This window comes from Protomyctophum parallelum (assembly GCF_964188405.1).
Source record: "Protomyctophum parallelum genome assembly, chromosome: 23".
In the NCBI taxonomy this organism is placed as follows: Eukaryota; Metazoa; Chordata; class Actinopteri; order Myctophiformes; family Myctophidae; genus Protomyctophum; species Protomyctophum parallelum.
Window position 1 is genome coordinate 17,263,744 of NC_139715.1, and position 12,560 is coordinate 17,276,303.

General features: G+C 44.3%; 1 protein-coding gene across 4 annotated transcripts in view; it reads left to right on the forward strand.

Moving 5' to 3' along the window:
- The window catches only part of dgkza (diacylglycerol kinase, zeta a), a 141,392-nt gene that overhangs the window by 95,013 nt on the left and 33,819 nt on the right, over nucleotides 1-12,560 (forward strand). For all 4 annotated transcript variants that reach the window (XM_083758983.1, XM_083758984.1, XM_083758985.1 and 1 more), the window contains 4 exons: nucleotides 2,586-2,652; nucleotides 7,879-7,919; nucleotides 9,220-9,362; nucleotides 10,236-10,328. In XM_083758983.1, coding sequence (XP_083615109.1) covers nucleotides 2,586-2,652; nucleotides 7,879-7,919; nucleotides 9,220-9,362; nucleotides 10,236-10,328 — 344 coding nt within the window. The remainder of the gene's footprint in view (nucleotides 1-2,585; nucleotides 2,653-7,878; nucleotides 7,920-9,219; nucleotides 9,363-10,235; nucleotides 10,329-12,560) is intronic.

Genomic DNA, 12,560 nt, shown 5'->3' on the forward strand with positions numbered 1-12,560 from the left:
GAGATCCAGTATAAATCATTTTACACTTGGTTGCATGCTGAAAATACGCAGCACAACGCGACGCGTTGTGAGCTTGTAGATCGGCTAAGTGTAAAAACAGTCATTATGACGGCATCAGGGCCCGCCAAAATACATTTTGTTCCAACTAAATGAACTGTAAATTCAGTCGACGAATGCACACACACGCGCACGCACGCACACACACACGCACTCCGTGGATCACGGTAGAGATGCTTTGATTCCCCTGTGTGTCTCTTCGTGGAAGCATGAAGGCTACTGTAGGTGAATTGATAGTGTTTTGCGTGTGTGTACTGTGTGTGTATGAGCGTGCGTGCGTGTGTACTGTGTGTATGAGCGTGCGTGCGTGTGTACTACTGTGTATGTATGAGCGTGCGTGCGTGTGCCATTGTTGACTCGGGCCGTGCTCTTCGTAAGTCGCCCTGCCGAAGTACATTGTAAGCATGATGCACGGTTTTTGTTGTGGTGTGGATCTCTTAATAATACAGTCGAGGGGCTTGTTGTGAGTTGTTGAGAGTGCATTTTCGTGCACATGCGTGTTTGCGTTTTGGCAGTTTGTGAAATTTAAATGTGAAAAGAAAGTAGGCAGAGTTACGAGACAAACAGGTTGACGTGTGTGTGTGTGTGTGTGTGTTTGTGTGTGTGTGTGTGTGTGTGTGTGTGTGTGTGTGTGTGTGTGTGTGTGTGTGTGTGTGTGTGTGTGTGTGTGTGTGCGTGTGCGATATTGTGTCTGACTCTGGATTGATTTGTTTATTTTTGGAAATGTGAAGTCAAGTATTGTCTTTTTATTTTGTCATTTTTAGAAACGTGTTTGCTTTGTTGTGTTAAAAAAATAATGAGGTCTCCACCCGACGGAGACGATAATAGAGACATGTGGAGAAGAGAATAAGACAAGAAATGTAAATGATCGAGAGGCAGAGAGACCGTGGTAGAGATCGTGGATTTCACAATAACACACCAGACTTCCCGGTACTGCATTGTCAGCCCTAGTTCCTGCTTACTGATGCCTGTGTCCCTACCGATGACATCATCAGGGAACGACAGTTTTCTACCTCTGGTCTGCTTTGAGGCAGGACTCCAGAGAAGAAGGGAAGATATAACCTCATTGTCAGCTCTGTAGCAGTGGCCGGCAAACTGTGTTCTTCTGGTTCGGACTAGTGAAGAAACACGGGGAAGGTTGCCGTATATTAGATTAGTCGATGGGTGGCTCTTCCAAGACAGGTTTTGCACTCTCAATAGAAGGCGGGTGTAAGTGCCATCCAACGGAGCAATAGTGAGAGAGTGAGTGAGCATTCCCTTGCATTTCTGCGAGTATCTTGTCAAGATGCAAAGCATGTCTGGGGAGCTTAAAAGAAAACTCCACTTCTCATTTTATTAAAGTTTTGTTTATTAGAGTGACGTTTGCAGTAGCTTTATGTCATGACTCTACCATCTGGGAACCCATTTGGCATAATAGGAAAAACAAATAAAACAATCTTTTCCTGTCAGCAGAATATGTCTGGAGGGGGGGAATATAACTTTACCAGACATTATTTTTGCGATCGTCATGCACGAGCAAAAAAGACAGCAGAAGTGCCACTTCTGCTGTCTTGTCTGCCACAGAGCAGCTTCCCTGGAGCATTGTTGTTCCTAAGGGTGCGTCTCATGCCTCCTGAATGCAGATGTTAAAGGAGAATTCCATGCTAGAAGGCTTTCTTACCTTTATTTGTAGTTGTTATATTAGGGGAAATAGCCCAATAATGCACTTTTGCACAAAAATAACACCTGGACCTCTTTTGGTGGGGAGGTAACGACTACAAATAAAGGTAAGAAAGCCTTCTAGCATGGAATTATCCTGTAAGCTGTAGTCGCATGGCGGCCAGACTGGAGACTGAACTGCAGGCCGTTTTTGGGGAAGAAAAAACGCAGAGCGAGAGTGCGTTTATTTGTGGTCATTTAGTATCATCTTGCTGGACTTGAAGCTGAATTGGTCCTTTTATGTTGTAATTCAATCTCTGAAAGTGTCAAATCACAACAACCTGTCTCAAGATGCTTTACATGGAGACCCTGAGCAAGCACATTTCGCGACAGTCAGGCAGGCCCAGGGCAGGCACCATGTTGGGCAGCCATCTACCTCGACCATGTCAGAGGCAGAGAGAGAGAGAGAGATATAGTATAATCCGAGTGGAATAGTAAGAGAGTGGCGACACACTTTGATCTCGCCACAAAGCGGGTGCCTATATGGGCTATAGTTCCAAACATTGGAACTATCCCATTGAGATAGAATGAGCACCTCCGCGTTCCATTGTTACAGTGGGAGTCAACGCTAGTGTCGCCACGTACTCTCTTACTAGATTACTCCGAGTATAATGTAGTAGTTAGGGTTAGGTGGACAACATTTGTATTTAAGTACTGACTTGAGTACAACATTTGTACTTCCACCTGGGGACCCGAGAGGTTGCACTCTTACTTCCGGATTAAAAATGGCCGGTCAAGGTCCCGCGAAATGACCTCATTTACTACTAAGGTGCCCGAAAACATGCCGGCACGAAAAGTGTTTTGACGTGGTTGGTCTATCTGTCACTCAGGAGGAAGCGGACAAACCCAAGATCCTGTCCTCGCAGAGACTGTCTCCCAAATGGTGCTTCCTGGACTGTAAGTATAGAACCCTCTGACCGTCTCACACAACTCTCAGAACCTCACTGTAAGTATACAGTAGAACCCTCTGACCGTCTCACACAACTCTCAGAACCTCACTGTAACTATAGAACCCTCTGACCGTCTCACACAACTCTCAGAACCTCACTGTAACTATAGAACCCTCTGACCGTCTCACACAACTCTCAGAACCTCACTGCGCCGGGTAGCTATTTACAATTAAAAAAAAAAGTTTGGCATTTAGCAGACGCTCTTAATCCATTTTGGGCGGGAACCCTAAACATTATGTTATGCTTTAGCTTTTGCAAATTGCACTGCATTTTCACGATTTTTCAAAAATAGCTACGAGCTTGTAGATCTGCTATTTTTGAAAAATCGTGAAAATGTAGTGCAAAGCTTTGAATATATTCGGAGCCAACGTTTTTAACTCGAATCTTTGCTTCTGGGGGGAGGTCCCTTGAACAACATATTTTGAGATGGGGGTCGGAGGTAACCTGACGCTGCCAGATGAGGGCGGTATTGGGTAACCATGTTCCCCAACACAGCCTTCATCTGGGATCTCTCAGGGAGTTGAGCTGACAAAAATCCGTTCCGTACCGGACCAATCAGCGTGAGCTAAGGGCGGGATATGTGCGAAACCGGATGTGAAGCTATATAGACACGTCAATATGATTGGTTGTGTTTGCACGCCCACACGGTGATAGACAGACGGTCCCATCCAATCATCTACCAAGTATCTTGAAAAAAAGGAACAGCCCCGTCATCGAATTTGCTTCCGCGATCCCAGATCCCAATAAGCTGTGAAACAAATTTGTGTAGCAAGCTTCTTGGATCTGGCAGCGTCAGGTTAGGTCGGAGGCCAAATACATATATTTTTTGGGGTCCTTGACATGAAATAGTTTGAGCACCACTGACATATAGAAACATTTTTTCAAGAAAACTTTAGATTTAGATTTTGTAGAATCGAGCTCAGGTCTAAATGGGTTAATGTAGTCCTCTAGGACTACAGATTGGTTCTACTACAGATGAGGTCCACCCATGGCTGTCATTCTAAACCTGCTGAAGCACTGCTGCTTCCCGTATGCTCTAGCTCGACGCCGCGACATACCAAAGCCTACACGGGTTGTGCAGTCGACGCTCTGCGATTGGCCAGTCGCTGTGATTGACAGCCTAAACCTAACCCTAAACCTTAACCTCAGTAAAACTATACCTAAGCCTAACCTTAAGCTCAAGAAAATTATACCTAACCATAACCTCAGTAAAACTATACCAGTATACCTAAACCTAACCCTAACCTTAAAGGACAACTTTAGTTTTTTTCAACCAAGGTTCATGTTTTAGGTTGTTATTAGAGAAACTAAAAGATGAGTGTTATTTTTTTTTTCATTTGCTGCTTTCTTTCGTTGGAAATTTCATCTGGCCACAAAACATCACGAGATCTACTGAATGTGTCAAACTGACATTGAGCCTATGACACACAGTGTGGCTTCCCCCCAGTAGGCTACCTTCACATTCAGTAGATCCTGTGATTTATTTGTGGCCAGATGTAATTTCCTGGGGTTTATTAGGGCTATAGTAAATAATAAATAAATAAATCTCCATAATATTTTGTAAAAAAAAAAAAAAACATATTTAGCACCATGCTCGAATGCCCCCGCCCCCCTGTACAAAACAGCTAAAATCCCTAAAACGAAAGAAAGCAGCAAATGGAAAAAAAATAACACTCATCTTTTAGTTTCTCTAATAACAACCTACAACATGAACCTTGGTTGAAAAAAACTAAAGTTGTCCTTTAACCTCAAGAAAACTACCGGTATACCTAAACCTAACCTTAACCTCAGTAAACTTAACTTGCCCGGGGGCGTGGTTATAAGCACAACCCGTGTAGGAATTACTATGTAGCCTCGACACCCAAGAGAGCTTGGGCTCTCCAATGCAGAGCCCCAGCTAGTCACTAAGAAGGAAAAGGATCCCTGTTCAAGCTGTCTATGTTCAATTTGGCCCAAATCCATTCCAGGGTCAGTGTAACCTGTCATTGTAGCCCACACACACATACATACATGTCATTCTGTCCCTCTCCCTCCCACTCCCTCATTCTGTCACATCAAATTGTTCACCATGGGGTTTACTTCTCCACCTCTCATCGACAGAAACATTGTCATATTCCCCAAACTGCCCTTTTTTCTCCGTTACATGCTCTCTCTCTCTCTCTCTCTCTCTCTCTCTCTCTCTTCCCCTTGTGGTGCAAAGCTCCTACAAATTCATCTTTGTAGGACTGACAGACACGTTACGCACGCACATGCACTCATGCGTGTGAAAGTACACATCAAAATAGCTGATCTACAAGCTCACACTTGGCCACGTTGCACTGCACGGTGAGCTTGGGGATCTGCTATTAGGTAATTTGTTCCTTATTAAGCCCTATATAACTCTTGAGGCTTCGAGTCAACAAAATGCTTCCGTCTCTCTCTCTCTCTCTCTCTCTCTCTCTCCACCGCAGATGGTGTCAAGGGGACGGTAAATTGAGTGGTGTCTTCCTTTAAAGTGTTGCTGTCTCCCTTGTTAAGGAGGAAATGATCTGTGACTGTCTTGTCTAATTGACTCGGGTCAAAGTGGGTGTGATCGCTCGCTAATGGGATTAGCCTGGAACCACTGTTGGCGTCTGGAGAGAATCAATGAAACCGCTGCTTCGGAGAGCGGTGGGCCGCTTTGCGTGCTCGCTCGCTTATTTCTCTGTCTCTCTCTCTCTCTCTCTGTCTTCTCTACCCTTTCAAGCTCACTCGTTCCTTTGTAGATGACTGCATCTCTCTCTCTCTCTCTCTCTCTCTCTCTCTCTCTCTCTCTCTCTCTCTCTCTCTCTCTCTCTCTCTCTCTCTCTCTCTCTCTCTCTCTCTCTCTCTCACCTCACTCTGTCTCAGTGCAATTATATTCCGGTTGGCTCTCTCCACTTCTCGTTTGCTCGCTCTCCCCCCATGTCTTTCTCGCTCTGATGTACTTCTCTTCCAATTAATTCTAATTTCTCCCTCTTAATTCACATTCTCTCTCTCTCTCTCTCTCTCTCTCTCTCTCTCTCTCTGTTTCCCTCCACCAATCTCTTCCTGTCAACCTCTCTCACTCTCTCTCTCTCATGTTATACATTCATGCTCTTTTGCTTGTCTTAAAAAACAAGTGTCTTCCCTGTTTGTATGCACAGTATAGTTCTGTGTACCGAGATCAGTGCGGTGCAGATGGTGCAGCCAGGCAGGCAGGCAGGCATATGAGTGACAGTCTTATTGTGGCGGATTGGATATCTAATAAAGTTCCACTTTAATAGAATGAATCACAATGAGTTGTGATTCTCTCTCTTTTGCTTTATCTCGCTGTATTTACCCCTTTATCTCTCTCTCTCTCTCTCTGTTTCTCTCTGACACTGTCTGCCTCTGTTCCTGTCACACTCTTTCTCTCTCTCTTGCTGTCAAATTCAAATATACTTTATTGGCATGACAAGCATTCTTATATTGCCAAAGCATTACATACAGTCCTGTATTCTCTCTCTCTCTCTGTCTCTCCGTCTCTCTCTAATTAATCACAGCTGTTTTCATCTCGCCTCAGCCCTAAAGCTCTGCTCCGTTCCACCGGGGCTGTAATCAAACATACACGTTTTTTTGTGTATGTTTTCATGTGCACAATGTGTACATGAATGGCAGAGGGCCGAGAGAGAGAGAGAGAGAGAGACTGAGATAGAGGGAGAGAGAAAAGGGCTGTTTGGGGAATGTTCCTGTCAATGAGACGTTGTTGTTGTATCATCTTCTTTTAGCGATGCCCTGATCCATGCACACACCACATCCACATCTTATCGCTGGATCTGATGAACATGATCCACAATTTATACAACTAGAGCGGTGCCCGTTGGGCCAACTGGCCTACTTGGAACGATGCAAGTTGGAAATGAATACCTCACCGTTGGCCCCTGTGGTGGTGTGGAACGAGCGTGTCGAATTTCTCGGTTCTCGAGTTATGTGGATTACACACACACACACACACACACACACACACACACACACACACACACACACACACACACACACACACACAAATACAGTACATACAGACAGAGACACATTTATAGATGGATAGAAGAAGATGATAATTTTTTTATCTGTTATTTGGATGACCCTAAGGATCATAAAATAACCTTGAACGATTGCTATCGCAACTTCTTTTGGGTCAAATCTTAGATTGTCTGCATGGCCTAAAAGTTACACGGATGCCTTCTGGGTTTCGACGGCTTAAAACCCAGAATACGTGTAAAGCTGTCTTCTCTCTGTCGACACGAGGCCATCCGTCACCGCGGCCTATGCTCGTTCATCATCATCAACGACAAACACCTGGTGCGTCCAACCGAGATTTGCGCGGTGCATTCCTGATGACCGCACACGCCCGCCCGCTGCCTGGCCTCTAAAAAGGTTTTCTGATAAACCTACGTGTCTATGTCAGTGATGCTCAACCTTATTCATGTCAAGGGTTTGTAACTTCAGTAGGGTTTAAGCCAGGGTTTGTAACTGCAAATTTTAATTCATTAGATTTTATTAATTTAAAACGCTCCCTCGAGAAAAAACAATTGGGAACCAGAATGATCTAGATTCTAGAAGATATTGCACTGTATATTTAAGCAATAAGCCACGAGAGGTCTCAGGTTACCGGGTATTTTACACTGCCTGGGAGCGTAGGCAGACCCGACGCGCAGCGGAGGGTCTTCTACCTCCCAGCCAGTGTAAAATACCCGGTAAGCTGGGGTCTCGAGTGGCTTATTGCTTTTCTAAAACGGTTACAAACATATAGCAATATTAAAACTATTAAATTCACAAAAGTATCTACGCTTTGTGCCACCAGAGCGAGCGACCCAGAGCCAAAACACTTCCTTGTTTTGCTCCGCAAGTAGCCTATGTGACGGGAGAATAGCGCTTGATGTATTTACAGGGCTGCCTGGAGCCACACATTCACAGTCATATGAGCCGGGCGGTGCTTAGACGCCCGCACGGCATGTGTTTGTAAAGCAATCAAGCGCTCCCCTTCCCCAGTTCAGCTACAAGGCTGCAGTTTGATACAAAGTGATTGAAGGAGTGGGTTATCGGTGAAATTTACACCGGTCACGTGACGGTAACCAGCCAATCAGAATGAAGTATTGGGACTACCCGTTTTAGAAGTATTTTTCTTATAATGTATCTCTCTCTCTCCCTCCAGCTACAACAGCGGATCGCTTCTACAGGATAGACCGAGCGCAGGTAAGAGTCTGTTTGGGTCTCAGAGTCGAATTACCACTGGCAATTGACCTTTAGCTAAGCCTCGCCCTCTCCAGCCGGGCTCATTCATTCCAATGTAAATATCATGGATTTTACACATGAAATACTGGTTCATATTTGGATCCAGACCTTCAAAATCTCTTCCAAATCCGTCAATCAGGCCCTGCCATATGCACTGGAAAAATATGTGCGTGACATTTATTTTGATAAAACAATGTTTTATCATATAGGGAAACTATTTGTGGAGAGGTTTGTCTAACACATGTTATGCTTAGCTGCAATTGGACCATAGCAGATTGGGGAGGGTCTTGGCTATAGGTCAATAGAGGGTATGCGCATGACATCATCAAACCCGGAAGTTATGCAGGAATGCCTACTGAGCGGCAAAAAAGTACATTCTGGCCTTGACAGCCCATACATCGTCCTATCTGATTGCATTAAACAATATTAAACTCACTTTGCATGTTGCTTTGCCACTCGATTTGCCACTCGATGTGCCATTCACTTTAAGCATGCGCATACCCTCTATAGTATTGTGTACCTGCTAAGATTAAGGTCCTATACATATAATACATGTTCTTCTACCCCTGAGGGCTATTTGGTCATTTACAGCATCCAATATAATGGGGTAAAGGATAAGATTTAGCGGTGTGCTTAGTTCACACTGCCAGATACACAAGATACAAAGCAGAGCAGAATATCCGTTGCTGTAAGAAGCTTGTTGACAACACTTTGTCGTTTTGTAGCATTGAAGCTGAAGTTAAAGCCAGCTCAGCTTGGGAGTGTAGCTTTGTACATATCGTATAGGCTTCGTAGCAGCTACAAATGTCGGGTGTTTAGGCGTTGTTGTATCTTCATGTCGCTGGCTGCCATTGAACATTCATGATAGGCTGCAGCTGTGTACCTGCCAGTGTGAACACGCCATTACGACGGCATCAAGGTCCGCCAGAACACATTTTAGTCAACTAAAACACCTGTAGATTTAGTCGGCTAAAATCTTATGATATTTAGTCGACTAAAACTAGATTAACACTAAAACATTCCCGGATGACTAAAATGTGACTAAAACTAAGTGAAAACTATTCAAGAGACTATGACTAAAACTAAAATAGAAATTTGCTGCCAAAAACAACAGTGGATGAGAGGACATTGCTGCTTTGGGCTCGGTTTAAACCTGCATGCGTTCATCTGAGCCGTCAAAAGGCCACTCCAGCAATTAGTAATTGGGTGTGTGTGTGTGTGTGTGTGTGCGCGTGTGTGCATGCGTATGCCCGTTCATCAGGAGCATCTGAACTACGTGTCGGAGATCTCCCAGGAGGAGCTCTTCATCCTGGACCCTGAGCTGGTCGTCATGGCCACCGTGGGCACCTCCCCCTCCGCCATGCCCGACTTGGTTAACCCCGCCTCCAGCCAGGCGGAAAGCAGGTGGGTGTTTGAGCGGTGCAGCCACTCCAATGACCAGCAATGTCTGTCCCTATATCTATGTCTGTCTGTCTGTCTGTCTGTCTGTATGTTTAAGGTACCAACGGGTGACAAAGTGAGCGCTGTTGAGCTTCACACTGTGCACAGGTGCATGATGGGAAGCTGAGTTTTAGTGTAACAGTACAGAAAATGAGGAAGTGGACCCAGGCATGACACAAAGACAGAACCATCCAAACCCTAGATCCCTGGTCCCCAGTTAAATGATGGAGAGTTGGTAATGGTAACCAAATGGACCCTTATTTAGATCTTTAACTCTTGAGAGTGTTTCATTTGACTCTCTCAAGAGTTAAATTATTGTCAAACACCTGCATTAGGCTACTTTTAAACAAGAAGTCTACACAATTAGAGCATGTCAAATCATTCTTATCAACATCTGCCTTATCTCTCCTAATGGTACCAACATCAATACAGCATGGAATTGTGGACCGAATCTTATCCAAACGACAACAAAATGTTTTGTAGTTTTGTGTCTCGAGGCTAAATGTCATCACATGGTGGTCCGTGGCTCAAATGCTGAATAAATAATGGGCCTTGATATGAAATGCTTCAACTCTCTCTCGGGTACTTGGTGAAAACCATTTGAAGACCTCTGCTGTTTCTCAACCAGTTGAAAGAGTCACTAAAGTACTAAAGTGGACAATGCGTTACTTGTGGACTTTTCATCTTGCTGCAGCTGCACACAACACTCTAAATGTATATTCGTGAGTCGCCTCGTATAAGGTGGGACGTGCCCGACGAGGCCTGACCGCGAGCGACCTGGCTTTATGTTGTTATTAAATTGTGTTTTGTATGTTTGTTCTGTTTAATTATCCTTAGGAAAAGTCCCTCCCATGACCAGCCCACAGGTCAAGGCTTCGTGTTCCCCCTTCCCTCCCCTTCCTCGCCCCCATCTTCACCCACCGCTCCCAGGTACATGCACATACGCACGCACGCACACACGCACGCATTATTACAAAACATTACAGTAACATGACACTTAACCCATTTTGGGGTGGGAACCCCTTTTGGTGTTCTAAGCATTATGTTATACTTTTAGCTATTGGAAAATAGCAGATCTACAAGCTCATAGTGTGGGACCGAGTGCCGTGCTATGAGCTTGTAGGTCTGCTATTTTTGAAAATGAGGCGCAAATCTTTGAATATATATTCTTTCAGAGTGAATGTTTTTAACTCATATCTTTGCTTCTGGGAGGTTCCTGGAACAAGGTATTTTCAGACGGGGTCTATAATCTTGGGGGCCGTTGACGTGGAATAGCTTGAGGACCACTGACATAGAAACATGACAGGAAAACTGTCAGGATTTAGAAGACATTTGTAGAATCGTCCTCAGGTCTAAATGGGTTAAGTATACAACATACACTTCAAAAGATTATTTTTAATACATTGTACTCATGTGCTAACTTGTCAATCGGGACATTCTGCTGGGTACTTTAGGTACTTTAAGTATATTCTGTACTTTTACTCAAGTAAATTCTGAATATCAGACATTTGCTTGTGTCAGAGTATTTCTACATTGTGGCACTTTTTACTTCAGTACAACATGTAAGTGCTTTTTCCATCACTGTATAACACAGAGACACGCGCACATACGTGCATGAGCCATGTGCAACCACAGAGCGACAAATACAATGTCACGTACCTTGACAGATTTATCATGACATGAAATAATTTAGTATGTTAATCTCTCACCGAAGCTAAGGCGCTGCGTGCGTGTGTGTGTGTGTGTGTGTGTGTGTGTGTGTGTGTGTGTGTGTGTGTGTGGGTGTGTGTGCGTGTGTGTGTGTGTTGGTGTACTTGCGTACAAGGGTGTGTGTGTGCAACGCTGCATGTGAGAGACAGAGAGAAAGCTAAGTGTAATAAATGTGTATATGTGAACGCATTCTGTGACGGTGTGTTTGTGCGTGCACTTGTGTTCAGCAGAATGGAAGAGTCTTCAATTAGCTGTGTTTGGAGGTGTGTGTGTTGGTTTTGCTGTCGCACATGGCTCCCTTTCTATATGTCGGTGTGGCAAAAACCAATCACTAAAACACTCGTGTTGCGTGCGTGCAGTCTTTCATGTTCTCCTCCACCATTCAAACACAAGTTCCTACATTGAGAAAGGGAGATATATCTTTTTCTATCAGTGATTCTCAAACTTTTTTTAAATGGGCAATGGACCCCCATTTGATAAGTTTCTTATCTCCAGAACCCCCAATGTACACTCTCAAATCCTCAGTGTAAATGTAACTGTACATGGATCCAATTTGAGCACCCTATAGTTTAGTTTAGTTTATAGTATAGTTACATAAGAGTACGTTTGGACCCCAGAAGGTCCCCAGACATAGAACCTAGAACCATGCATACGTTGGCTATCTATCATAAACCAACTGAAAAGGCTGCATGGCGTGAATTTACCGTTGGATTAGACTAGACGTGAATCTACATCAACGGCCGGTAAATGTGTCAATACTTCGTCTTACATTCTACAAGCTCACAATACAACTAGCATGCTACGTGTGCTGCGACCTAGAGAGAATGCGGTGACTGTTAATACGTACATTTTGAAAGGAAAACGCTAATTGTTTTACGCCCACAATGGATTATCTTTCAAGGGGTGCAAGCCCCTCCTATGCACAGCTGTGTTTGTCTTTCTGCATGAGCGCGGAATTTGCTCAACTGATTGGCTGAGCACCGAATGTGACCTATGATGATAAGAGCACGCCTCTCACTTCACACAAGTGTGATTTGTTTTTTGAGTGGCGCTAGCTGGCTACCAAAAGCTAGACAGCTTTTGTTGTGTGTGCACAAACATTGTCCTACACAAACATTCAATTCCCATTGACAATGAATGCACAATTTTACGAGTGCAAGCCTTTTGTCCGACGGGGCATAGGTCCGAACCATTGGTCCCATCGACTACCTACCCCAAACCCTCACCCTAACCATAACCGCGAGCACGGGGCAGCACACCTAAACCTAACCCCCGAGTCGGACCAATGCTCCTTCGGACCAATGGTCCGTCGGACTAAAGTATGCCTCCCCAATTTTACATCCTAGTGTCTATTTTACGTTGTGATGATGTACGATGATAAGAGCGCCCCTCACTTCACACGGGTGTGATATTATCTATTTAATCGACTTTGATTTAGTTTCATATGATACA